This window comes from Arachis hypogaea, chromosome 18 (genome assembly GCF_003086295.3).
Source record: "Arachis hypogaea cultivar Tifrunner chromosome 18, arahy.Tifrunner.gnm2.J5K5, whole genome shotgun sequence".
Classification (NCBI taxonomy): domain Eukaryota; kingdom Viridiplantae; phylum Streptophyta; class Magnoliopsida; order Fabales; family Fabaceae; genus Arachis; species Arachis hypogaea.
The window spans coordinates 91,907,785-91,935,192 of NC_092053.1; the positions used below are offsets into that span (position 1 = coordinate 91,907,785).

Below are 27,408 nucleotides of genomic sequence, written 5' to 3' on the forward strand. Positions count from 1 at the left end.
TTTAATTTAAAATTTATTTAAATATGTTTTATAAAAAAAAGTATTTTTATTAAAAAATAAATTATTTATTTTTTCTAAAACTAATAATATCATATTTAAAAAAATATTTTTAATATTTAAATTTTTTTTAAAAAAATTATTCAAATAAAAAATAATTTTTATCTGTTAAAAATTTTTTTTAAAAAGATTTTTAAGGGCAAAACACCATAATAAGCCACCATCACTTCAAATTTACGTATATAAGCCAAAATGAAAATCGATTCAGCAATAAGCCAAATCGTATTTTAATGTAATTCGAACCAGGCTAGTTCGAACTGCATTTGGGAGTAAATCGAACCAGGCCAGTTCGAATTAGCAAGGAAGAGTTGAAGGTAAATCGAACCAGGCTGGTTTGAACTAGCATTGCATGTAATTCGAACCACCCTAGTTCGAATTATAGGGTTTTTAGGTACTCAAGTAATTCGAACCACCCTGGTTCGAATTACTAGTGATTGGGCTATATAAGGAGTTCGAATCAGCCTCATTCGAACCATTCTCACCTTCCCCTACCCCACCAAATCTCAGAGAAAACGACCCAGATTCTCTCCAACAAAGACCTGAACGGAATACTCTGCTGATGGGGGACGATCCGGCATGGTTATATCGCTTGGACGGAGTCGCCCATATAGCCGGGGTCATCAACGAGGAGGTTAGTACGGAAATAACTTTGTTCTACCGGTACATGTGAGTTAGCGGTTTTGCATGCGGGTTAGATGGTGGTTTAGTTGGTGGTTTATGATAGTGGTTTATGTTAGTAGTTTCTGTTAATGGTTTATGTTAGTGGTTTATGTTAGTGGTTTATGTTAGTGGTTTTGCATGCGGGTTAGATGGTGGTTTAGTTGGTAGTTTATGTTAGTGGTTTATGTTAGTGGTTTCTGTTAATGGTTTATGTTAGTGGTTTATGTTGGTGGTTTATCTTGGTGGTTTATGTATGTGGTTTATGTAAGTGGTTTACGTTAACGGTTTATGTTAGTGGTTTATGTTAGTGGTTTATGTTAGCGGTTTAGTTGTGGTTGTTTAATGTTAGATCTTTCATGTCAGCGGTTTATGCTGGTTTCTTATGTTAGTTGTTTATGCAAGTGGTTCTCATTTATGGATTTTTAAGCGCTTATATTTAGTACAATTTTTTGGTTTATCAATTATCGTGTTGATTATGTTTGTCACTGGTAATTAAGTTGGTTCAAATAATGCGGTTCATTTCTTCCGCAGCCTCAGCGATGCATCAGGAGCATGCGGCGGCAGCAGGGCATGCTCCTCGATGACAGATACGTTCCGTACCTGCAGATGGCAGGTCTTTACCATCTTGCAAGGCTGAACGATAGATGGTTCCGGTTGGACGAGGCCCTTGTCAGTGCGTTCGTCGAGCGATGGCGTCCGGAGACGCACACATTTCATATGCCGTTCGGAGAGTGCACGATCACACTCCAGGACGTGGCATACCAGCTGGGTTTGCCAGTGGACGGGCGTTACGTCAGCGGCTGCCTATCAGAGTTCCAGATATACATCGAGGGTGGCCATCCAGCCTGGGTTTGGTTCGAGGAGTTGCTTGGAGTGGTACCTTCTTCTAGCCAGGTTCAGAAGTACGCGGTCAACTGCAACTGGTTTCAGGAGACTTTTGGTGAGTGCCCGGAGGGAGCTGATGAGGATACTGTGCGTCGATATGCCCGTGCGTACATCATGATGTTGTTGGGCACGCAGCTTTTTGCGGACAAGTCCGGCAATCGCATTCACATCAGATGGCTTCCGTTTGCAGCTAGGCTGGAGGAGATGGGGACCTACAGCTGGGGTTCTGTAGCACTGGCATGGTTGTACCGGTGCATGTGCCGAGTGGCAAACAGAAATGTTATCAAGCTAGCGGGCCCACTACAGCTACTTCAGTCATGGATTTTCTGGCTATTTCCTCGGTTTAGGCTTGCAGGATTTGAGACGTTCAGCTGGCCATTGGCCTCGAGGTACTGTACTAAGCTTTGTCTATTTCAATTTACTATACATAACTACGTGTTCATTTATAATGTATTGGATACCCTAAGCACACATTTAATTAGTGGTAAGACATGTGCATGATGCAGGTGGTCAGGTTACATCCCTTCCAGTAGCGAGAAAGGTCCTAGAGTTCAGATGTGGAGGCTCTGGATAGACCGGTTGCAGGATAGAGAGGTCAGTATGTTACTTAATAAGTTTCTTTATTTAACCATGCTTTACGAGTTGGGTTCATGAGTTGCGCTGACACTGTATAGTTCTTGGTGTAGTTTATCTGGATGCCGTACAGCAGCTCCGACGTACTTCAGGTCGTGCATCCCGAGGTTTTGGAGCCTCGGCATATGGTGCTGTGGCAGTCTGTTACATCGCTTAGCTACTTTGCCGTCATAGAGTGGCATCAGATAGATAGGGTTCTTCCGCAGTTTAGAGGGGTGTAGCCCCGTCCACATCTCGCCCTGAACATCGACTTTCTGATGTCGAAGGACGGCAGAGGCGGCGATCGATGGTTCCCGTCCCATTTGTGGAAGTGGCATCTCTATTGGGACTCCCGTACGGAGAGCGTGCTGAGGTTCGATGTTGTTGCTGACCCTAGTCCGTCGCATGAGTTCTTGGAGTGGTGGAGTCAGCACGGGAAGAGGTTCTTGTCTCTGGATCCGCAGTTGGGCGATCCGAGAGTCGTTGCTATTCCTGTTGAGGCCTCACAGCGGGGAGCTAGGCGGGTTCCTGAGATGGATCGTCCTGACGACGTGCCGGACAGGCGGCGGGTTGATAGGAGAGCTCGCGTGGGCACACGGCGTAGCCAGCGTGACTGGGGGTGGCTTGAGCGTTGATGAGCGGATATTTTATACGCTTTTTGGGGATAATTTCATATAGTTTTAAGTATGTTTTAGTTAGTTTTTAGTCTAATTTTATTAGTTTTTAGGAAAAATTCATATTTCTGGACTCTACTATGAGTTGTGTGTTTTTCTGTAATTTCAGGTATTTTTCTGGCTGAAATTGAAGGAGCTGAGCAAAAATCTGATTCAGGCTGAAAAAGGACTGCTGATGCTGTTGGATTCTGACCTCCCTGCACTCAAAGTGGATTTTCTGGAGCTACAGAACTCGAAATGGCATGCTCTCAATTGCGTTGGAAAGTAGACATCCAGGGCTTTCCAGAAATATATAATAGTCCATACTTTGCACAAGGATAGACGACGTAAACTGGCGTTCAACGCTAGTTCTCTGCCTAATTCTGGCGTCCAGCGCCAGAAAAGGATCAAAAGCTGGAGTTGAACGCCCAAACTGGCATAAAAACTGGCGTTCAACTCCACAAATGGCCTCTGCACGTGAATTGCTTAAGTCTCAGCCCAGCACACACCAAGTGGGCCTCAGAAGTGGATCTCTGCATCATCCATCATAGTCTACTCATATTTTGTAACCCTAGGCTACTAGTTTAGTATTTAAACAACTTTTAGAGACTTATTTTGTATCTCATGACATTTCAGATCAAAACTTTGTATTCTCTGACGGCATGAGTCTCTAAACCCCATTGTTGGGGGTGAGGAGCTCTGCTGTGTCTCGATGAATTAATGCAAGTATTTCTGTTTTCCATTCAAACACGCTTGTTCCTATCTAAGATGTTCATTCGTGCTTAACTGTGATGAAGGTGATGATCCGTGACATTCATCACCTTCCTCAAACCATGAACGTGTGCCTGACAACCACCTCCGTTCTATATCCGATTGAATGAGTATCTCTGAGATCTCTTAATCAGAATCTCCGTGGTATAAGCTAGAACTGATGGCGGCATTCATGAGAATCCGGAAAGTCTAAACTTTGTCTGTGGTATTCCGAGTAGGATTCAAGGATTGAATGACTGTGACGAGCTTCAAACTCCTGAAGGCTGGGCGTTAGTGACAGATGCAAAAGGATAGTAAATCCTATTCCAACCGGATCGAGAACCAACCGGTGATTAGCCGTGCTGTGACAGAGCGCGTGAGCGTAGTTTTCACTGGAAGGATGGAAGGTAGCCATTGACAACGGTGATCTACCAACACACAGCTTGCCATAGGAGGACGTGCGTGCGTGAATCAGAAGACAGAGGAAAGCAGAGATTCAAAAGACAAAGCATCTCCAAAACTCCAACATATTCTCCATTACTGCACAACAAGTAACCTTTAATTTATGCTCTCTTGGTTATTCACAATTCAACTGATAAACATAATTGACTTCCTGACTAAGATTTACAAGATAACCATAGATTGCTTCAAACCAACAATCTCCGTGGGATTCGACCCTTACTCACGTGAGGTATTACTTGGACGACCCAGTGCACTTGCTGGTTAGTGGTACGCGTTGTGAAAAGTGTGATTCACAATTCGTGCACCAAGTTTTTGGCGCCGTTGCCGGGGATTGTTCGTGTTTGGACAACTAACGGTTTATTTTGTTGCTTAGATTAGGAAAAATTTTTCTTTTTAGTTTAGAGTCTTTTATTATTTATCCCTTGTTAAAACACTTTAAATTTATAGCTCAATTAGTTAGAACGTGGTGTTTATGTTCATGGTAATTGGCTATCATATTTTTCAAAACCTTTTTCATAAATAATAATTTCTCTATTAAATTGTGTGCCAAACTTTAAGTTTGGTGTTTTCTTGTTGATTTCCCTTTGGTTTTCGAAAATTTTGGTTTGGTTTTCTAAAAATTTTAAGTTTGGTGTTCTTTCTTCATGTTCTTGTGTTCTTGTGAGTCTTCAAAGTGTTCTTGAGTTTTCCTTGTGTCTTGATCTTAAAATTTTTCAAGTTTGGTGTTCCTTGGTGTTTTCCCTCCAAAAATTTCAAAAACAAGGAGCATTAGATCTAAAAATTTTAAATCTTGTGCTATCTTATTGTTTTTCTCTCTCCTCTTTAAATTCAAAAATATCTTTTCTCTCTATTTTAAAAGCAAATTTTCGAAATCTATTTCAAAAATTCAGATTTTTTTTTAAATTTAAGACCTTTTTTCAAAAAAATATATATATATCATCATATCCTTTTCAAAATTTCCTAACCACTTTCTCTCTCCTCAGTTTTTCGAAAATCTTCACCCAATTTTTATTTATTTTATTTTGATTTATTTTTGAAATAAATAAATAAATAAATAAATAAATAAATAAAATAAAATAAATAAAAAGGTAAATCAATCCAAGTTATATCACTTTATCCATCATGGACATAAGTGGAAATGAACAGTCCAGGAGGACTCTGGGGTCATATTCTAACCCCTCTACTGCTTCATATGGGAGTAGCATCTGCATACCCTCCATTGGAGTTAGTAGCTTTGAGTTGAATCCTCAGCTCATTATCATGGTGCAGCAAAGTTGTCAGTATTCCGGTCTTCCACAGGAAGAACCTACAGAGTTTCTGGCCCAATTTTTACAAATTGCTGACACAGTGCATGATAAGGAAATAGATCAAGATGTCTACAGACTGTTACTGTTTCCATTTGCTGTAAAAGATCAAGCTAAGAGATGGTTAAATAACCAACCTAAAGCCAGCATAAGGACATGGAAACAGCTGACAGAAAAATTCCTGAATCAATATTTCCCTCCAAAAAGGATGACACAGCTAAGGCGGGACATCCAAGGCTTTAAACAAGGAGATAATGAATCCTTTTATGATGCCTGGGAGAGATACAGAGAGATGCTACGAAAATGCCCCTCTGAAATATTTTCAGAGTGGGTTCAGTTAGACATCTTCTACTATGGGCTTGCAAAAGGAGCTCAGATGTCTCTAGATTACTCAGCTGGTGGATCTATCCACATGAGAAAGACAATTGAAGAGGCTCAAGAGCTCATTGATACAGTTGCCCGGAATCAGCATCTGTATCTAAGCAGTGACCCTTCCATGAAAGAAGAGGTTAAAACAGCAACTGCTGAACTCAGTCCTGTAGAACAAGCTGCTGAATTCAATCAGCAATTGGACTTCCTAACAAGGCAGTTAGCCGAATTCAAAGATAGATTACAAGAGACAAGGATGGCTAATATACATATGGAAGAACAGTTTAAGCAAACAAAGCAGCAGCTGTCAAGGCAAATAACAGAAGAATGCCAAGCAGTTAAGTTAAGAAGTGGGAAGACATTAAATACCCCACCTCAAGGCATCAAAAATTCAAGAAATGAGCAACCCACCAAAGATTCACCTGAGGACAGTAAGAGCCCAGGGAAAAATAATGCTAGCGCTAAAACGTCAGAAAATGGGTGGAAGGCTGGCGCTGAACGCCCAGACCATGCCCAAAACTGGCGTTCAACGCCAGAAACAAGGCAGAATTGGCGTTCAACGCCAGAAATGGGCAAGAATCCGGCGTTGAACGCCCAAATGGGGCAAAATCCAGCGTTGAACGCCCAAAATGGGCACATTTCTGGCGTTCAGGCGCCAGGAACAGACAGTGAGCTGGCGTCTAACGTCACTCCAGCTTCTGACTCTGGCACTCAATTGCCAGTGAGGGATCAGATACACACAAGTGCTGATAACAACCCCTCTAAAAAGGCTTCTTTAACCACTAAGGTTGAGGAATATAAAGCCAAGATACCTTATCCTCAAAAACTCCGGAAAGAAGAGCAGGATAAGCAATTTGCTCGCTTTGCAGATTATCTAAGGACTCTTGAAATAAAGATTCCATTTGCAGAGGCACTTGAGCAAATACCTTCTTATGCCAAGTTCATGAAAGAGATCTTGAGTCATAAAAAGGAGTGGAGAGAAACAGAAAGAGTTCTCCTCACTGAAGAATGCAGTGCAGTAGTCCTGAAAAGCTTTCCTGAAAAGCTTAAAGACCCTGGGAGTTTTCTGATACCATGCATATTAGAAGGTGATTGCACCAAGACAGCTTTATGCGATCTTGGGGCAAGCATCAACCTAATACCTGCATCCACTATCAGGAAGCTTGGCTTAACTGAAGAAGTTAAACCAACCCGGATATGTCTCCAACTTGCTGATGGATCCACTAAATACCCATCAGGCGTGATTGAAGACATGATTGTCAGAGTTGGGCCATTCGCCTTTCCCACTGACTTTGTTGTGCTGGAAATGGAGGAGCACAAGAGTGCTACTCTCATTCTAGGAAGACCCTTCCTAGCAACTGGACGATCCCTCATTGACGTCCAACAGGGGGAAATAACCCTGAGAGTCAATGATGATGAGTTTTAGTTGAACGCTGTCAAAGCCATGCAGCATCCAGACACATCAACAGACTGCATGAAAGTTGATCTCATTGACTCTTTGGTAGAAGAGATCAACATGGCTGAGAGTCTCGAATCAGAGTTGGAAGACATCTTTAAAGATGTTCAGCCTGATTTGGAGGATTCAGAGGACATGAAAGAGCCTCTGAACTTTCTTCTGAAAGAGGAAAAACCTCCTAAACCCGAGCTCAAGCCACTACCACCATCCTTGAAATATGCATTTCTGGGAGAAGGTGACACTTTTCCAGTGATCATAAGCTCTGCTTTAAATTCACAGGAAGAGGAAGCACTTATTCAAGTGCTAAGGACACACAAGACAGCTCTTGGGTGGTCCATAGGAGACCTTAAGGGCATAAGCCCAGCTAGATGCATGCACAAAATCCTATTGGAGGATAATGCCAAACCAGTGGTTCAACCACAGAGGCGGCTAAATCCAGCCATGAAGGAAGTGGTGCAGAAAGAGGTCACCAAGTTACTAGAGGCTGGGATTATTTATCCTATTTCTGATAGCCCCTGGGTGAGCCCTGTTCAAGTCGTCCCAAAAAAAGGAGGCATGACAGTGATTCATAATGAAAAAAATGAACTGGTTCCTACAAGAACAGTTACAGGGTGGCGCATGTGTATTGACTACAGAAGGCTCAACACAGCCACCAGAAAGGATCATTTTCCTTTACCATTCATAGACCAGATGCTAGAAAGACTAGCAGGTCATGATTATTACTGCTTTCTGGATGGCTACTCAGGCTACAACCAGATTGCAGTAGATCCCCAGGATCAAGAGAAAACAGCATTCACATGTCCATCTGGAGTGTTTGCTTATAGAAGGATGCCATTTGGGCTATGTAATGCGCCTGCAACCTTCCAGAGATGCATGCTCTCAATTTTCTCTGACATGGTGGAAAAATTTCTGGAAGTCTTCATAGATGACTTCTCAGTATATGGAGACTCATTCAGCTCCTGTCTTGATCACCTGAAACTTATTCTGAAAAGATGCCAAGAGACCAACCTAGTTTTAAACTGGGAAAAGTGTCACTTCATGGTGACTGAAGGAATTGTTCTTGGGCATAAAATCTCAAACAAGGGAATAGAGGTGGATCAAGCAAAAATAGAGGTAATTGAAAAATTACCACCACCTGCCAATGTTAAGGCAATCAGAAGCTTTCTGGGGCATGCAGGATTCTATAGGAGGTTTATAAAGGATTTTTCAAAAATCGCAAAACCTCTAAGCAATCTGCTAGCTGCTGACACGCCATTTGTGTTTGACACAAAGTGCCTGCAGGCGTTTGAAACGCTGAAAACTAAGCTGGTCACAGCACCAGTCATTTCTGCACCAGACTGGGCATTACCATTTGAGCTAATGTGTGATGCCAGTGATCATGCCATTGGTGCAGTATTGGGACAGAGGCATGACAAGCTTCTGCATGTCATTTATTATGCCAGTCGCGTTCTAAATGATGCCCAGAAAAATTACACAACCACAGAAAAAGAACTACTTGCAGTGGTTTACGCCATTGACAAGTTCAGATCATACTTAGTAGGATCAAAAGTGATTGTGTATACTGACCATGCTGCTCTTAAATATCTACTCACAAAGCAGGATTCAAAACCCAGGCTCATCAGATGGGTATTGCTTCTGCAAGAGTTTGATATAGAAATAAGAGACAGAAAAGGGACAGAGAACCAAGTGGCTGATCATCTGTCCCGGATAGAGCCAGTGGAAGGGACGCCCCTCCCTTCTCTTGAGATCTCTGAAACGTTTCCTGATGAGAATTTATTCGCCATTCAGGAAGCACCATGGTTTGCCGATATTGCAAACTATAAAGCTGCAAGGTTCATACCCAAGGAGTACAACAGGACACAAAAGAAGAAATTAATTACTGATGCAAAGTACTACTTGTGGGATGAACCTTATCTCTTTAAGAGATGTGCAGACGGAATTATCCGTAGGTGTGTGCCTAGAGAAGAAGCACAGAGGATCCTGTGGCATTGCCACGGATCTCAATATGGAGGCCATTTCGGAGGTGAGCGAACAGCCACCAAGGTCCTCCAATGTGGCTTCTATTGGCCCACACTCTATAAAGATTCCCGAGAGTTTGTACGTAATTGTGACAGTTGCCAAAGAGCTGGTAATCTGCCTCATGGTTACGCCATGCCCCAACAAGGAATCTTGAAAATTGAGTTGTTTGACGTATGGGGAATTGACTTCATGGGACCTTTCCCACCATCATACTCAAACACTTATATTCTGGTGGCAGTTGACTATGTATCAAAATGGGTTGAGGCTATTGCCACACCCACCAATGATACTAAAACAGTGCTGAAGTTCCTCCAGAAACATATTTTTAGCAGGTTTGGTGTCCCTAGAGTACTAATCAGTGATGGGGGCACTCACTTCTGCAATAAACAGCTTTACTCTGCCATGGTTCGGTATGGAATTCGCCACAAGGTGGCCACTCCATATCATCCACAAACCAATGGGCAGGCTGAAGTTTCTAACAGAGAATTAAAGAGAATCCTGGAACGGACAGTAAATACCCGTAGAAAGGATTGGGCAAGGAGCTTGGATGATGCTTTGTGGGCTTACAGAATAGCATTCAAGACCCCTATAGGGACCTCTCCATACCAACTGGTGTATGGTAAGGCATGTCACCTGCCCGTGGAACTGGAACATAAGGCCTACTGGGCAACCAGATTCCTAAACTTTGATGCCAAATTAGCAGGAGAAAAAAGATTGTTCTAGCTAAATGAGCTAGAGGAGTTCAGATTCACAGCTTTCGAAAATGCCAAGCTATATAAAGAAAAATAAAAAAAGTGGCATGACAGAAAGCTGTCATCTAGAATCTTTGAACCAGGACAGAAGGTTCTGTTGTTTAACTCTAGACTCAGGCTATTCCCCGGGAAATTGAAATCCCGGTGGAGGGGACCATACGTGATTACAAGTGTATCACCATATGGTTATGTGGAGCTTCAAGATATTGATTCTGATAAGAAGTTCATTGTCAATGAACAGAGAATCAAGCATTATCTAGAAGGCAACATTGAGCAAGAATGCTCAAGGCTGAAGCTAGATTAAAAGCTCAGCAAGGTCCAGCTAAGGACATTAAAGAAGCGCTTGTTGGGAGGCAACCCAATTTTTATTTACTTTCATGGTTTTTCATGTTTTATTAGGTTCATGATCATGTGGAGTCACAAAATAAATATTAAAAATTGAAAACGGAATCAAAAACAGCAGAAGAAAAATCACACCCTGGAGGAAGCACCTGTCTGGCGTTCAACGCCAGAACAGAGCATGGTTCTGGCGCTGAACGCCCAAAATGGGCAACATCCTGGCGCTGAACGCCCAGAACAAGCATGGTTCTGGCGTTCAACGCCAGAAATGGCTAGTAAATGGGCGTTGAACGCCCAAAATGGGCTCCAACCTGGCGCTGAACGCCCAGAGTTGTGTGCAAGGGCATTTTGCATGCCCAAATTGGTGCAGGGATGTAAATGCCTTGACACCTCAAGATCTGTGGACCTCACAGGATCATTTCAAGATCTGTGGACCCCACAGGATCCCCACCTTCCCTCCTCATAATCCTAGTTTTTTCTTTCCACATCTTCTTTTTTGTCTATTCCCTCTTCTTTTGCTCGAGGGCGAGCAACATTCTAAGTTTGGTGTGGTAAAACAATTATGTGAAGGATCTATAGCTCAGTGGTAGAACATGTGGCTGCAAAGCAAGAGATACCTCAGGGGATGCACTTCCCTCCACATAATTATTGGAAGCAACTGAGGATAGAAATACCAAAAATCACTAGGAATCAAGCCACAAAGGCAAGGAAGAGACATAAAAGAGCTCAAGAACATCATTGGTGCCTCAAGAAGGAAATGCCATCATCACTAAGGTGGACTCGTTCCTTGTTCTTACTTTCTCTGTTTTTCGTTTTCTCTATGTTAAGTGCTTATCTATGTTTGTGTCTTCATAAGATGATCATTAGTAGTAATTGGTGTCTAGTTTGATTTTATCCCCAATTAAGTTATAGTCTATTTTTCTCATCATCAGCAAACATGAATAAAATAGTAGATCTTTTGAATAAGAGACAATAAAATTTCGAGTTTTTAATAAGAAAAAATTCTAATTAGTAACATGTGGTGGCAACGCTTTCTGTCTTCTGAATGAATGCTTGAACAGTGCATATGTCTTTTGAATTTGTTGTTTAAGACTGTTAAATATGTTGGCTCTTGAAAGAATGAAGAACATGAGACATGTTATTGATAATCTGAAAAATCATAAAAATGATTCTTGAAGCAAGAAAAAGCAGCAAAGAACAAAGCTTGCAGAAAAAAAATAAAAAAAAAAGGTAAAAAAAAAAAAGCAAGCAGAAAAAGCCAATAACCCTTAAAACCAAAAGGCAAGGGCAAATAAAAAGGATCCCAAGGCTTTGAGCATCAGTGGATAGGAGGGCCTAAAGGAATAAAATCCTGGTCTAAGCGGCTAAACCAAGCTGTCCCTAACCATGTGCTTGTGGCGTGAAGGTGTCAAGTGAAAACTTGAGACTGAGCGGTTAAAGTCAAGGTTCAAAGCAAAAAGAAGAGTGTGCTTAAGAACTCTGGACACCTCTAATTGGGGACTTTAGCAAAGCTGAGTCACAATCTGAAAAGGTTCACCCAGTTATGTGTCTGTGGCATTTATGTATCCGGTGGTAATACTGGAAAACAAAGTGCTTAGGGCCACAGCCAAGACTCATAAAGAAGCTGTGTTCAAGAATCACCACACTGAACTAGGAGAATCAATAGCACTATCTGAATTCTGAGTTCCTATAGATGCCAATCACTCTGAGCTTCAATGGATAAAGTGAGATGCCAAAACTGTTCGGAAGCAAAAAGCTACTAGCCCCGCTCATCTAATTAGAATCTGAGCTTCATGCAAAAAACTCTGAGATATTATTGCTTCTCAACCTATTAGTCTTCTATTTTATTTGTCTAGTTGCTTGAGGACAAGCAACAGTTTAAGTTTGGTGTTGTGATGAGCGGATATTTTATACGCTTTTTGGGGATAATTTCATATAGTTTTAAGTATGTTTTAGTTAGTTTTTAGTCTAATTTTATTAGTTTTTAGGAAAAATTCATATTTCTGGACTCTACTATGAGTTGTGTGTTTTTCTGTAATTTCAGGTATTTTTCTGGCTGAAATTAAAGGAGCTGAGCAAAAATCTGATTCAGGCTGAAAAAGGACTGCTGATGCTGTTGGATTCTGACCTCCCTTCACTCAAAGTGGATTTTCTGGAGCTACAGAACTCGAAATGGCATGCTCCCAATTGCGTTGGAAAGTAGACATCCAGGGCTTTCCAGCAATATATAATAGTCCATACTTTGCACAAAGATAGATGACGTAAACTGGCGTTCAACACCAGTTCTCTGCCCAATTCTGGCGTCCAGCGCCAGAAAAGGATCAAAAGCTGGAGTTGAACGCCCAAACTGGCATAAAAACTGGCGTTCAACTCCACAAATGGCCTCTGCACGTGAATTGCTTAAGTCTCAGCCCAGCACACACCAAGTGGGCCTCAGAAGTGGATCTCTGCATCATCCATCATAGTCTACTCATATTTTGTAACCCTAGGCTACTAGTTTAGTATTTAAACAACTTTTAGAGACTTATTTTGTATCTCATGACATTTCAGATCAAAACTTTGTATTCTCTGACGGCATGAGTCTCTAAACCCTGTTGTTGGGGGTGAGGAGCTCTGCTGTGTCTCGATGAATTAATGCAAGTATTTCTGTTTTCCATTCAAACACGCTTGTTCCTATCTAAGATGTTCATTCGCGCTTAACTGTGATGAAGGTGATGATCCGTGACATTCATCACCTTCCTCAAACCATGAACGTGTGTCTGACAACCACCTCCGTTCTATATCCGATTGAATGAGTATCTCTGAGATCTCTTAATCAGAATCTCCGTGGTATAAGCTAGAACTGATGGCGGCATTCATGAGAATCTGGAAAGTCTAAACCTTGTCTGTGGTATTCCGAGTAGGATTCAAGGATTGAATGACTGTGACGAGCTTCAAACTCCTGAAGCCTGGGCGTTAGTGACAGATGCAAAAGGATAGTAAATCCTATTCCAACCGGATCGAGAACCAACCGGTGATTAGCCGTGCTGTGACAGAGCGCGTGAGCGTAGTTTTCACTAGAAGGATGGAAGGTAGCCATTGACAACGGTGATCCACCAACACACAGCTTGCCATAGGAGGACGTGCGTGCGTGAATCAGAAGACAGAGAAAAGCAGAGATTCAGAAGACAAAGCATCTCCAAAACTCCAACATATTCTCCATTACTGCACAACAAGTAACCTTTAATTTATGCTCTCTTGGTTATTCACAATTCAACTGATAAACATAATTGACTTCCTGACTAAGATTTACAAGATAACCATAGATTGCTTCAAACCAACAATCTCCGTGGGATTCGACCCTTACTCACGTGAGGTATTACTTGGACGACCCAGTGCACTTGCTGGTTAGTGGTACGCGTTGTGAAAAGTGTGATTCACAATTCGTGCGCCAAGCGTGCACTGGAGGATGATGACGAGGCCGGCCCCGCTGGGGGTCGACGACGATGCCATCCTGGCAGAGGTAGAGGGCGTGCTGCGGTTCATGCCGCTGCACCTGACCCCGAGGACGATGACGATGATCAGCATGGGCCCGAGGGCGGGGATGGTGCAGGGGCGGATGCAGTTGCTGGTGTTAGTACCCAGGATGGGGTGCACGGAGGGGAGTGGTATGGCTCAGGGATGGGTGACGGGGCTGAGCCTAGTGACGCTGGACTTGGGTCGGGTTCTTTTGGACATTACTTTGTTGGAGTACCCACCGACGACCAGCCTCAGCAGGACGGTACTCCATGGGTTATTCCCGGATCACTGTGGCAGGACTTCCTTGGCGCAGATACGCTTGATGCGGACTTCGGCAGTCCACGGTTTCTAGAGGAGATTACGGCTATCATGCAGGAGGACGACCCGGGCAGGAGGCGTGCTCAGACCCCCGGCACGCAGGCACCCTTAGATGTTGATCTGAACGAGCCTGCTACGACACCTGTTGGTGATCAGTTTGGTTTGGGAGGTACCCCACATTCCGCCTACGCCGCTACATCACAGTCTGTCGCCGGGCCGTCTGCCGCGCCTATCCATTTTACGCCACCCGCACAGCCTGCCCCGCATGAGGACGCAGATGAGATAGAGGATGAGGAGCCGTTTATCCGCAGAGGTCAGAGGCCACGGGTACCCCGTCGTTGTGGGACAGGCTCCCACTTGTTTAGATGATTTACTTTCCATGTATTTTGGACGTTAGGGTTCATTCATGTATCTGACACATGTGGATTACTGCTGTTACTTTAGAGCTGTTTTTCCTTGTTGTTTCTTCATCTTATTGTACTTAAAAATCTGGTATTTACCTAGTGGATTAGTGAATATGTATTATCATTGAATCATATAACACTTTAGTTATCAACTTTTGCATTTATGAGATTTCTAGCTATATTCAAATTCAGGTCCAACTTTTTCATTACTAAAAGGTAAAAAGATCAACAGATTACATAAGTCCTATAACATAACATGTAACAGGAAAAATAAAAATCAATAAGCACTAACACTAACAACATCGCTACTACTGGCCCCCTGTGTGAGACGGTCCTCCAAGCTGTGGGCAACTCCGCCGGGTGTGTCCGGGTTGGCGACAAAGGCCACACCTCTTTGGCCAGTTCGGATCTGCCTCGTCCATATTCGTCCATATCCTAGTGGATCTAGGACGACCCTCTCTTGCACGCCTCTTGGCAGGGTCCGGAATCACGGTGGGCCCGTCGTAAGGTGGCCAGAAGCCCTCCGGTATCGGCGGTGTGAATCCCATCTGGTACACACTGAACACTGAACTAATCTGATACACGCTGTGAACATAAGAGGACCAGGTAACCTGTGAGTAGGCACAGCATGCAAGTGCGTGCTGGCACGGGAAATGAAGCGCCTGAAAGTACCCGCAGTCACAGGTCCGAGAGGCAAGCGATACTCTGTAGGTACCCAATGAGAAAGAGCCCGTCGGAGTGGTCTCGGCTACGGTGAACTCAGAGTTATCCCGGTCATACAAAGTCACCGTGAAGCACCTTGCGGTTTTCAAGTTGGCCTCTATACACTTCACCAAGTACTGACTGAATTGCTGTCCGGTTCCCATCTGGGCCTCAGCCCCTCTCCCCTTGCGAACAAAGAGTTCCGCAAGCCTTCCATATGTTGCCTTGACCAAAGAGCATACAAGGAGGTTTCTGACACCCTTCATGATTGAGTTCACACACTCCGAGATATTCGTCGTCATGTGACCGAATCTCCGTCCCTCGTCACGATGCTGAATCCACAAGGAATAATCAATCCGGTTCGCCTACTCACACATCGCCGGGTCTTTAGACTGAAGAATGTCAAACCAGTAATCAAACTCAACCTCGGTCTTGGCATATGCGGCATTCACTAGAAGCCTACGTGCGTCTTTGCCCTTGAAGGTAAGGGCAAAATTAGCCGCTACGTGTCGAATGCAGAATGCACGGTATGCAGATGGAGGTAACCAACCTCCGTCCGGAGCCTCAAGCGCAGCCTTGATGCCGTTATGCCTGTCCGATATAACCAGAAGACCGGGCTGCGGTGTCACGTGCTGTCTAAGGTGGGAGAGAAAGAATGACCAAGACTCTGCATTCTCACCTTCTACTAGTGCGAATGCAACAGGTAGAATGTTGGAGTTCCCGTCCTGTGCAATCGCGATGAGCAAAGTACCCCCGTACTTCCCATACAGATGGGTGCCGTCAATGCTAACTAGGGGCTTGCAATGGCGAAATGCCTGGATGAGCGGTGGAAACGTCCAGAAAAGTCTGTGGAAAAAAGCTTGAGACTCGTCTACTTGTCCACTAACTCGAACGGGGCTCGTCCGTAGGATTGCAACAGTACCGGGCATCGTCAACTGGTCTCCCAAAACCCACCTGGGGAGCTCGTTGTATGACTCATCCCAGTCACCGTATATGAGGGCAATTGCCTTTTGCTTCGCCATCCAGACCCTCCTGTAAGTCGGCCTAAACCCGAAGTGTGCTGCCGTGGCATTTAGGAGCACCTTGATTCTGACGGATGCATCAGCCCTAACCATTGGCATAACGAACGCCGAAATGACATGATAATCCAAGCTCCTGTGGTCACTCGAGATGGAGGTCGCAAGACAAGTGTGAGGTCCATTGTACCGTTTGACCTCCCAAATGCCCTTGCGCTTCCGCAGACTCAGTCGAATCAACCATGTGTACCCATTCCCAAACTCAGAACACTTGCCCACATAACGGCGATGATCAGACTCCACAACCTTGTACTGTACCCCTCGCCGGATGCTGTAAGTCTTCACACTTAACAGGGCTTCATCTTTATCCTGAAATTGCTGACCAACCTGGAACTCTGTCAAACCAGCAGTCCCTTCAGCATCTCTAGCTCCGAATCCAACAGAGTGCCCTGAAACACCCTCTTGCCTCATGGCATCCAGGTCCAAAGAGGAAAAATGTGGTGGATACTGCTGTGTGCCAGAACTAGAACCACCGACCGCCAATGCAGGCTCAATCGCTCCAACCTCGTCGCCGCTGTCATCCTCAATCATATCCGGCTCGACGTCATCCTCCTCTACATCACCCAACACTCCGTCTCCGACGCCAACTGGTGGAACTCCCTGTAAAGCGTTCGGCAGAATATCAACGGACCCTACCACGTCGCCTACTCCATCATTGAGATCAACGGCAAAAGACGGGGAGGCGACTGGTTGGACCGCTGGCTCGTACACAGGGACGGACGAAGAAGCAACGGCAGGCCTGGAACTGGAACCGGCTGCCGCGGCTTCAGTGGTGGCATTTCGGTTCGAACCCCCTGAGCTAGATACCACATCAACCAGCTTTGCCAACAACTCTGGTGTCCTCACCTCGGGAAACTGCCTCCGACATAGAAACATGACTTGCAGGTCCTCATCACTACCAATCGTGAAGCAATCATACTTCACGGTATCCTGCAAGACAGTGATTGGAATGCGATAGAAAAACTTCTTCACTCGCTTCGCACCTTCCAGACCAAGTTTCATCAGCACAGATCTAACAAGGTCATCATAGCTCGTCGTTGGTTTCACGACAATACAGAGAGGATCCTTATCTGTAAACTTCACACCGGAGCGAGTTTTCCTCTTAATGGATCCTCTGTGGTGAACCAAAACCACAAAACTCTCCTCACTAGCCATCTTACACCCTCTATGAGAGCAACTCACGTTTACAACCATATATATACTGCACTGTCTACCACTAATTCGAACCAGACTGATTCGAATTCGATTTGTGTAATTCGAACCAGCCTGGTTCGAATTACTTGATGCAGCGTCTCCCCATGTAATTCGAACCAGCTTGGTTCGAATTATGTGCTACAGTTTCCTCCCCTGTAATTCGAACAACCCTGGTTCGATTTACTTGAATCAACTTCTCTCTTAGTAATTCGAACCACCCTGGTTCGAATTATTAATGAATGGAGTTCGAACCATGCTGGTTCGAATTATATAAATATAGGATTTGGCTCATTGCTGAAACGAATTTCACTTTGGCTCATTTAGGTAATTTCCAACTTCCCTTGGTTTATTCTAGTTTTTTACCCGATTTTTAATTTATCCTTTCACATTTTTTTTTAGTTTTTTTTTCAAGATCGAATCCAAACCCAAAAGACGGAAAAGAATTTCTGTTTTAATAGGAGCCTCGGTCCTCCAGGTTCTTCGTAAACATTGTCGCGATCATGATGGGTATTCGCTCAAAAATTAAGATTATCCAAACAAACACACATTGTCAGTGAAAGCACCGAACCGCAATCAAAGCTCACCGGCGGAAAAGAGAATACTTTGAAGTTGAGAAGACTCTCATTCGGCTGCCGTTGTCGCTTGTGGTTCGTCTGCTTTTCTGTGCTTGTCCATCTGCCTGTTTTTCAAATGAAGCTAGCCTTAAGCACTGTGTATAGCCTCCATAGATTCTCAAATTTGTTTAGACCTTCTGTTTTCACCGCCTTGTGGAGTCCAATTTGTTCTTCAGAACTATCATCATATTCTCCCACTTATGTGAAACCCCAATTTCATGTTCCACTCTTTCTGAGGCCACCAATTTACTCAGCCAAGTTATGTGACCTCAGAAAATGGCGTGATTGGGCCGAAAGCGTCGCTTCTTCAATTGGTTCGTCTTTTGTTCAGTCAGATAATGGCCCAGACTCGAGCATGCTTTGCAGGGAGCTCAAGTGGCTCATTGAGGATGTTGTTGAAGACCATTCACAGTTTCCACAAACGGGTTTGGAGAACGGCGATGATGATGATGTGAGGGTGAAAATGAGGGCTAATTTAGAGGAACTTTATGGTCTATGGAAGCAGAGGATTACTGAGAGGAGACCCTTTCAGTACATAGTTGGATGTGAGCATTGGAGGGACCTTGTTTTGAGTGTCCAAGAAGGGGTCTTGATTCCGAGACCGGAGACCGAACTAATTGTTGATTTTGTGTGTGATGTGATGTCAAACAATGAGGACTTGAAAAGAGGGATGTGGGCTGATTTGGGTACAGGAAGTGGCGCCCTTGCCATTGGTATTGGTAGGGTTCTTGAAAATGCAGGGAGGGTTATTGCCACTGATTTAAGCCCTGTGGCAGTTTCTGTTGCTGGTTACAATGTGCAGAGGTATTGCTTAAAGGTTAGAGATTATAGCTTTGACAACCCATGATTTAAGTTTTTTTTTTCTTTTTATGTAATTTATTGCTTTTAAGCCAAGATTGTAAGAGATTTCAAAATGACTTAAATTCCTTTTGGTGGCTCTCTGCATCCAGGTTTAAGTTTTGTGCATTTTTTTGGTATGGTCAAAACTCAAAACTCAATATTGAATAAGATGCAAGGCCATGGAAAGTCAGGATTACTGAAGATGCCTTATAGGTTTGAATGCTTTTATATCCAGTACATCTCATATGCAAGAGCTCTTTTTTGGGCTCGTGGTGCAGGCAATGCACAAATTCATCATAACTTATGCTGAAACTTTCAATTAATTTAGAGAATGGGAGAAATAAGGATTATACATTAAGCAGCTTGGCGATAATTCCTTTGATACCATGTTATGAACAAACTTTCCGAAAAAATGGCATACAAATGGTTGTCTCTAGCTGTTATTATTAAAAATTGTATATTCGATAGCAGAAAAGCAAAATAATTCAAAATTGTTTTTCAAATGATTGTGATTGATCATTTGTTTCCCATTTTCTTTCAGAATATGTTTTCTCTGCAGATCTTTATTGCTTCCCTTTTGATTGTTTTCGGTCACCGTATGAACCAATTCGTTATCCACTACAGGAAAAAATTGAAATAGAGGAAGGATCTTGGTTTGAACCATTGAAGGATATGGAAGGAAGGCTTGCGGGTCTTGTAAGCAACCCACCATATATACCGAGTAAAGACATCTCTGGCCTACAAGCTGAAGTTGGTAGGCATGAACCGAGAGTTGCATTGGATGGAGGTATTGATGGTATGGATGCTCTTTTCCATCTTTGTGATGGTGCTGCTTTGTTCTTGAAGCCTGGTGGATTTTTTGCCTTCGAGGTATGGTGGACCCCCATTTTTTCCCCCCTAGAAATTCAAATTCTTTTGTTTCTTCTTGTGCTTTTGTTTCCTCATAAATAATAAAAAGGTATCCATAAACATAACTATAACCAATAATTAGATGAGAATTTGGTGAGCAGTTGGTGGATGGAATTTGTGAAGGCTAGCAGTAAACATGTTTGTGCGTCTGTTTGACTGTTCACCATTGCATAGATACATCAATAGAATTCTTCTTTACAGGATGCCTAAAGGTTTTGATCATGCAATTCTCTGCAATATGCGCCATTGTTTACTAAACTATTTTTACCTAAATAGCATCATCAAACTTGAGGTCTAGAACTCAAGTAAAATTTCTTAAAAAGTAATTTGTACCAGTAGATAACATGGATCACAGGGCTTCAAGTTCTGCTAATATTTTTCTAATAAAATTCCTAGTATTATTATTCCATTTTGGGTGCCCACGTTACACCCTTTGGGTGCAGTCCTTCCTAGACCCTGCATAACGCGGATGCTTGCACACTGAGCTGCCCTTTTTTATTTTATTTTTATTCCATTTTAATTTATACATTGCAGTAAATCTGGTGCCTTCTTAGTATCCGGTTAGAGTCAAGGTCTTAATAGTAATTGGCAATTCTGTGAGACTGAGGCATGCAAGGCATGAGTGAAGGGTTGTGTAACTGAATTTGCCTAGCTGACAAGTTATAGGGAGGGAAGAGTTTTGGCTTCTCAAACTGCCATACCCATTTATTTTATGATTTCAGTATTAATTCCAATGTTCTTTATAGTTTTGTTCTTCCTAGTTTGATTATTATCCATGAGTACCAGTTTAGTTTGCACATCTCTTGCAAAATTAAAGATTCTCTTTCATCATATCAATGTATAATCAGAAATGGACAAATGTGGCAAGTCCCTTGGTGGGTTACCTAGTGGTCTTGGGTTCAAATATTGTGAATGGGAAAAGACCTTCCCTGGGAGACCTCAACCCTCATTCATGAGACTCCACACTCACTCACTCACTCACTCACTCACTCACTCACTCACTCGTGTTTATGTATAGTGTGTCATATTACAATCAGCTTTCTTTAGTATCTTTGAATGGATAGGATTATAGGAATGCTAGAATTTTCAAGTGAACTTGTTTATCTTTAGATAACATTTTGGATATAGTGTTTTCTTTCTTAAACTTTGTGTTGTATTTGGCAAAGGGCCGTTATGTAAATGTCTTGGGATCCTATGTGACTTTGTGTTGCTTCTGACTGTTTCTACAACAATTTGTGTCTGCAGACAAATGGTGAGCAGCAGTGTAGGACTCTTGTTGAATATATGGAAAACAATAGAGGTGGAAGCTTACACAATTTTGAAATACGTTCTGATTTTGCTGGCATTCAACGATTTGTAATTGGATTCCATAAATAGACAACTTTTGAGTTACAAAGTACATGGTTATTTATATTTATTTTGGCTCAATGGTTCCTCCCAATTGTTGCAAGAAGTATAACACGTTATGCTTTAGATTTGTGATGGTTATGCTTTAGATTTGTGATTGTTTCCACTTTTCTCTCAGTTTTTGTTAACCCATGAGCAACAAGGAGAAGCCCAAATCACCAAATGGTACAACATGTATAATTACTTACACAATGAACAGAAATAGGCGTTTTTTGGAGTTGTGTATTTTTGTATATGTCCAAAATTATTCTAAGACTATATTGATGCGTGAGCATCTTTCTTAGTAAATTTGCATTTAAATTGTTAAGTTTAATTAAGAATTAATTATCTTTTAGCCACTATAGATGCTACTTTGAATCTTGTGCAATTTTATTTATTTTAGGTAGCATTCGGATGGATTTAATGGAGTTTTTGCAGAGAAAGAGAAGAAACCAAGGAGCTGACCAGCGAGGAGCGACGCGTGCGCATGCCTGACGCGTGCGCGTACCTGACGCGTACGCGTGACTGACACGTACGCGTGACATGTGCGACATGCAAAAAATGCAGAAAATGCTGGGGGCGATTTCAGGCCGAGTTTTGACCCAGTTTTCAGCCCAGAAAACACAAAATAGAAGCTGCAGAATGGACGAAACAAGTGGTCCCCATCCATCAATTGAAGACTTGATTATTTAATTAATTCTGATTTAAATTTAAATCTTATTTTAGAAAAAGATATTATTTTAATTTTAGAAGATAGAATTTAAATTAATTAGGATTAGATATAAAAAGGGATTCCAACAGGGGGTTCCAACACAAAAATTTTTTAGAACATTATTCCAATTCACTATTTACAATCCTTATTTTCTCCTTACTATGAGCAATTAAACCTCCACTGTTAAGGTTAGGAGCTCTGTCTATTTGTATGGATTGATTTTATTGTTTTTTCTATTTTAATTCATGTATGAATTTATAATTTAAGAATTGTTTTCGCTCTTTATCTTATGAATTTGGGTGGAACGAAAGTATGACCCTCTTTCTACTTGAGTTCTTGTATAACTTGGAAAAACTCTTTACTTGAACAACAGCTTGAAAATATATTCTCCTAAATTTTAATTTTCTGGATTTAATGGGATATGTGACATATAATCTTTTTATTTTTGGGTAATTAGAGTTTTTGTGGCATACAAACTAGAATTTGATCATCACCCTCTAATTGGAATTAATTGACCAAGGAATTGGCAGTTGATGAAAATTAGAGGAGACTAGGAAAGTCTAAGGAATTAGGATCTAGTCATATATAGTTTGCCATAAATTAAATCCTACATGATTAAAATAGTTAGTAAGAAAAGTTAATCCAGAAAAATAGATAACTCTGAAACCTTAACTACCTTCTCCATACTTTACTCCCAACCCATTTACCTTACTATTTTACTTTCTGTACGATTGTTTAATGCTCTTTGAATATTCAAACACTCTTTTCTGTTTATCTAACTAAGCCAATCAATCAATCATTGTTGCTTAGTCCTTCAATCCTCGTGGGATCGACCCTCACTCACCTGAGGTATTACTTGGTACGACCCGGTGCACTTGCCGGTTAGTTTGTGGACTCTAAATACCGCACTAAGTTTTTGGCGCCATTGCCGGGGATTGATAGTGATTAACAACTATTAGTTGTTTGATTGCTTAGATTAGGCGTTTTAGTTTTTATTTTTTTTTAAATTTTGCCTTATTATTTTCAAAATTTTCTCTAATAATAGTATTAATATTTTTCCTTAATTTCTGAAATTAAGTTTGGTGTCACCTAGTTAATTTTATTTTTTCTATTTATTTTCCTGTTAATTTTCTAATTTTTTTATTTATTTATTTAGTAATTATATTTTATTATTTTACATAGGTTACCTCACTGGGAGTTCTCTGCACCCTAACGTAGAGAATCCCATCTTTTCTTGTTTTCTGTTTGTTTATGCGCAGGAACAGAGACAAGGAACCTCTGTTAGACTTTGATCTAGAACCTGAAAGGACTTGTAGGCGACGTTTACAACAAGTAAGACTTTACAATGCTGCAGAATCCACTATGGATAATAATAATGCTGTTAATGCTAATGTGGTAAATTCGAATGGGGATGATCAACAAAGGAGAGTTCTTGGCTCTTACTCTGCCTCTACTGCGGATCTTTATGGAAAAAACATTGTGGTGCCTCCTATAACTGCGAACAACTTTGAGTTGAAGCCACAACTGGTCACCTTGGTGCAACAAAACTGCCAGTATCATGGTCTTCCCCATGAAGACCCAAATCAATTTATTTCTAACTTTCTGCAGATTTGTGATACTGTGAAGACAAATGGAGTGAACCCAGAGGTGTACAAACTCATGCTCTTCCCGTTTGCTCTGAGGGATGGAGCAAAGCTATGGCTAGATTCACAACCCAAGGAGAGTTTGAATACTTGGGACAAGGTTGTTACTGTAACAGCCCAGACCACCCGCTAGCACGATATTGTCCGCTTTGGCACACAAGGCCTCACGGTTTTGCCTTTGACGATAGGGATGCTAGCCGAAGCACCCCACACTCACTCGTCAAAATGCGTCATGTTAGGAAGAGGTATCCACACCCTTATAAGGCATGCTTCGTTACCCTCTCCAACCGATGTGGGCCTTACAATCCACCCCCCTAAGGGAGCCCAGCGCCCTCACTGGCACATCGATTCGGGTCCTGGCTCTGATACCATCTGTAACAGCCCAGACCACCCGCTAGCATGATATTGTCCGCTTTGGCACACAAGGCCTCACGATTTTGCCTTTAACGATAGGGATGCTAGTCGAAGCCCCCCACACTCACTCGTCAAAACGTGTCATGTTAGGGAGAGGTATTCACACCCTTATAAGGCATGCTTCGTTCCCCTCTCCAACCGATGTGGGCCTTACGGTGTTATTGGTGAAGAAGAAAGACGGGAGTATGTGTCTCTGTGTAGATTACAGGCAACTGAATAAGGTCATAGCAAAGAATAAGTACCCACTGCCGAGGATTGACGATCTCATGGACCAGTTACAAGGAGCTGGAGTTTTCTGTAAGATTGATTTGTGATCCGATTATCACCGGATAAGGGTAAATGATGAAGACATCCCTAAAACCGCTTTCAGAACTCATTATGGTCATTACGAGTATACTGTAATGTCTTTTGGGTTGACGAATGCTCCTGCAGTATTTATGGACTATATGAACATAATTTTCTGCCCGTTTTTGGATAAGCTCGTTGTCGTCTTCATTGATGACATACAAATTTATTCTAACACTGAGGAAGCGCATGCCGAACACTTGCGAACTGTGTTACAAATCCTGAAGGAGAGAAAATTGTATGCCAAGTTATCTAAATGCGAGTCCTGGAAGAGTTAGGTAAAGTTTCTTGGCCATCTAGTGAGTAAATAGGGGATAGCGGTAGATCCTTCTAAGGTGGAAGCCGTGATGGAGTGGGGATGACCGACCTCAGTAACTGAGATAAGGAGTTTTCTGGGCTTAGCTGGCTATTATTGGAGATTCATCAAAGGCTTTTCTCAGATAGCATTGCCACTGACAAAGTTGACCCGCAAAGATGCGCCATTCGTCTGGATTTATAAGTGTGAGGAGAGTTTTCAAGCGCTGAAGCAAAAATTGACCACTGCACCTGTATTGGTGTTGCCTGAACCAAACAAACCATTTGAGGTGTATTGTGATGCCTCACTAAAGGGACTCAGGTGTGTGCCGATGCAGCACCAGAATGTGGTGGTGTATATCTCACGGCAGTTGAGACCTCACGAAGTTAATTACTTGACGCATGACCTGGAACTTGCTGCGGTTGTGTTTGCATTGAAGGTGTGGAGGTATTACTTATATGGGGTTAAGTTATGAGTTTTCTCTGATCGTAAGAGCTTGAAATACCTCTTTGATCAGGAAGAGCTTAATATGCAGCAGAGGAGGTGGATGGAGTTACTAAAAGACTACGACTTTAAGCTGAATTACCATCCAGAAAAAGCAAATGTTGTGGCGGATGGCTTAAGTTGGAAATCGTTGTATGCTGCTTGGATGATGCTTCGAGAAGAAAAGTTACTTAAGTCATTTGAGATCCTGAAGATAGGCATTCAAGAAGCGTCCAAAACTCTGTGCTTGAGTCAATTGCAGATTTTTAGTGACTTTAAGTCTAGGGTTGAGGAAGGTCAACAAGACGAAAAGGAATTACAGAAGGTATGGCCGGCAATTGAACAAGGGAAGCGATGGAGAGTATCATGGGACGATGACAGGTTATGGAGGTTCAAGGGTAGGATTTGTGTGCTGGATGTTGGGATCTTACGACAAGATATCTTAAGGGAAGCACATAAAAGCGAGTTTTCTATTCATCCGGGAAGCATCAAGATGTATCAAGATTTAAAAGCTATGTTCTGGTGGCCTGGTATGAAAAATTATGTGGCGAAACATGTTTCAAAGTGCTTAACTTGTTAGAAAGTGAAGATTGAACACCAGAGACCTTCCGAAACTTTGCAACCGTTGGAGATTCCGCAATGAAAATGGGAGAGTCGATTTTGATGCTGTCTGGGTGATTGTGGACCGACTGACAAAGTCGGCTCACTTTTTACCCATTCGGATGAACTATACCCTTGAGGAGCTAGCACGTTTATAAAGAAGATTGTGAGACTTCACAGTGTGCCTACCACTATAATTTCTGACAGAGATTTCCGTTTCATTTTGATAAGAGAATTTATCGTTGATCTAGAATTTCAAAATATAAGATTCTATCGTTGAAAGTATAGTCTAAATCAATAATTAATTCCCAAATCAAATGTCAATCCAAAGGATATCACAATCAAAACACAATATATTAACCGAGAGTATTTAGACTCCCGGGTCGTTCTCCCTATGAACTAATGCCGATGAGTGCGCACGATTTTGGTTGTGAGAATCAAAGGGGTTTTCAGTGATTGAAAGCAATAAAAATAAAGAGATAAAAGAACAAGACAAAATTGCAATTAATGAAGTAATAAAAGAACAAAAGAACTATGTATGTAATATGGACAAGTAAAACTATAAAGTAATGGAAAAGTGGTTTAAAACATAAATGAAACCTTGATTGGGATGAGTTATGGAATCCCTTCCTTGCCATAACCACAACTATGACAATTATGATGGATTAATCTCACTAAGTCAACCCACACATCGGAGAGTAAGTTAAATGAGAATAAGAATTCTTAACCCACAAATCCTAGCTTGTTTGCTAATTACCTTAGCAACAAATTAGTGTTAGTGGGAACAAGAACAATTAACAACCCAAGAATTATCAGTAAATGTTGGACATCCTGGCTCTAGTAATTCATAAACTCATTTTCCCCAAGCTAAGGGGTGGAAATTACCCCATAATCAAAATTGGTATTTCATCAAACACATAAAGGGCATAAACCTAAAACGTGGCAAATTTGGTAAATTAATGAAAGCTATGAACCATAAATGATAACAAGCAACCAAGGCAACCCAACAAACATAAAATAAGCATCAAACATCAAATTCATGAACAAGAACTCAAAATTGCAAAACTATGTAAATGTTGACAAGAGACATGAAATATGAGAAAGTGTAGAACAAGTAATGCAATTAAAAGAGAAATTAAAGAAATACTTACAATACAATTGCTAGAATCTAAAATCAAACCTGAAGTATAAAATTCTACACTACTCCTACTCCTACCATGTAAAACTATGAAAAATTATGTCTAAGTCCTAATGCCTTCATATGAGATGTTGCCCCCCTTCATATAGTTCTTGAATTCAGCCTCAAGCCTTCAGAAATGAGCCAAAAAGAACCCCAAAACGTGAGTGCACGTGTGCGTCCGCACACTCTGCCGAAAATCTCTACCCGTGCGTACACACAGGTAGTTGTGCGCACGCACACTAGGCGATGCTTGATTGACGCGCGACGCGCACGGCGCGGCCCACGCGCATGCGTGGCTCCAATCTGGTGGCTGTGCATACGCACGCAGGTCTGTGCATACGCACACTAGGCTGAGCTCTTCTCCTTTGTTTTCTTCATGTTTTCTCCCTTTTTGTGTGTTTTCTTCCACTTTTACCAAACTATTCTTGCCTCTAGGACTTGAAATCACTCAAGAAGCATATCACGGTATCGAATGAA

General features: G+C 42.1%; 3 protein-coding genes across 3 annotated transcripts; 2 read left to right on the forward strand and 1 right to left on the reverse strand.

Moving 5' to 3' along the window:
- The first annotated feature begins 1,287 nt into the window (after window positions 1–1,287).
- LOC112770154 (protein MAIN-LIKE 1-like) lies at window positions 1,288–2,456 on the forward strand. The gene is made up of 4 exons (XM_072224953.1): window positions 1,288–1,386; window positions 1,468–1,991; window positions 2,109–2,196; window positions 2,289–2,456. The coding sequence occupies exons 1-4, from the start codon at window positions 1,288–1,290 to the stop codon at window positions 2,454–2,456; spliced, it is 879 nt and encodes a 292-aa protein (XP_072081054.1).
- Window positions 2,457–14,846: 12,390 nt separating this feature from the next.
- Window positions 14,847–15,542, reverse strand: LOC114925793 (uncharacterized). The gene has a single exon (XM_029294925.1). The coding sequence runs from the start codon at window positions 15,540–15,542 to the stop codon at window positions 14,847–14,849; it is 696 nt and encodes a 231-aa protein (XP_029150758.1).
- Window positions 15,543–17,878: 2,336 nt separating this feature from the next.
- On the forward strand, window positions 17,879–21,568 carry LOC112772220 (uncharacterized). Its single transcript, XM_025817119.3, has 3 exons — window positions 17,879–18,941; window positions 19,589–19,834; window positions 21,119–21,568. The coding sequence occupies exons 1-3, from the start codon at window positions 18,201–18,203 to the stop codon at window positions 21,248–21,250; spliced, it is 1,119 nt and encodes a 372-aa protein (XP_025672904.1). The 5' UTR covers window positions 17,879–18,200; the 3' UTR covers window positions 21,251–21,568.
- The last annotated feature ends 5,840 nt before the right edge of the window (window positions 21,569–27,408 follow it).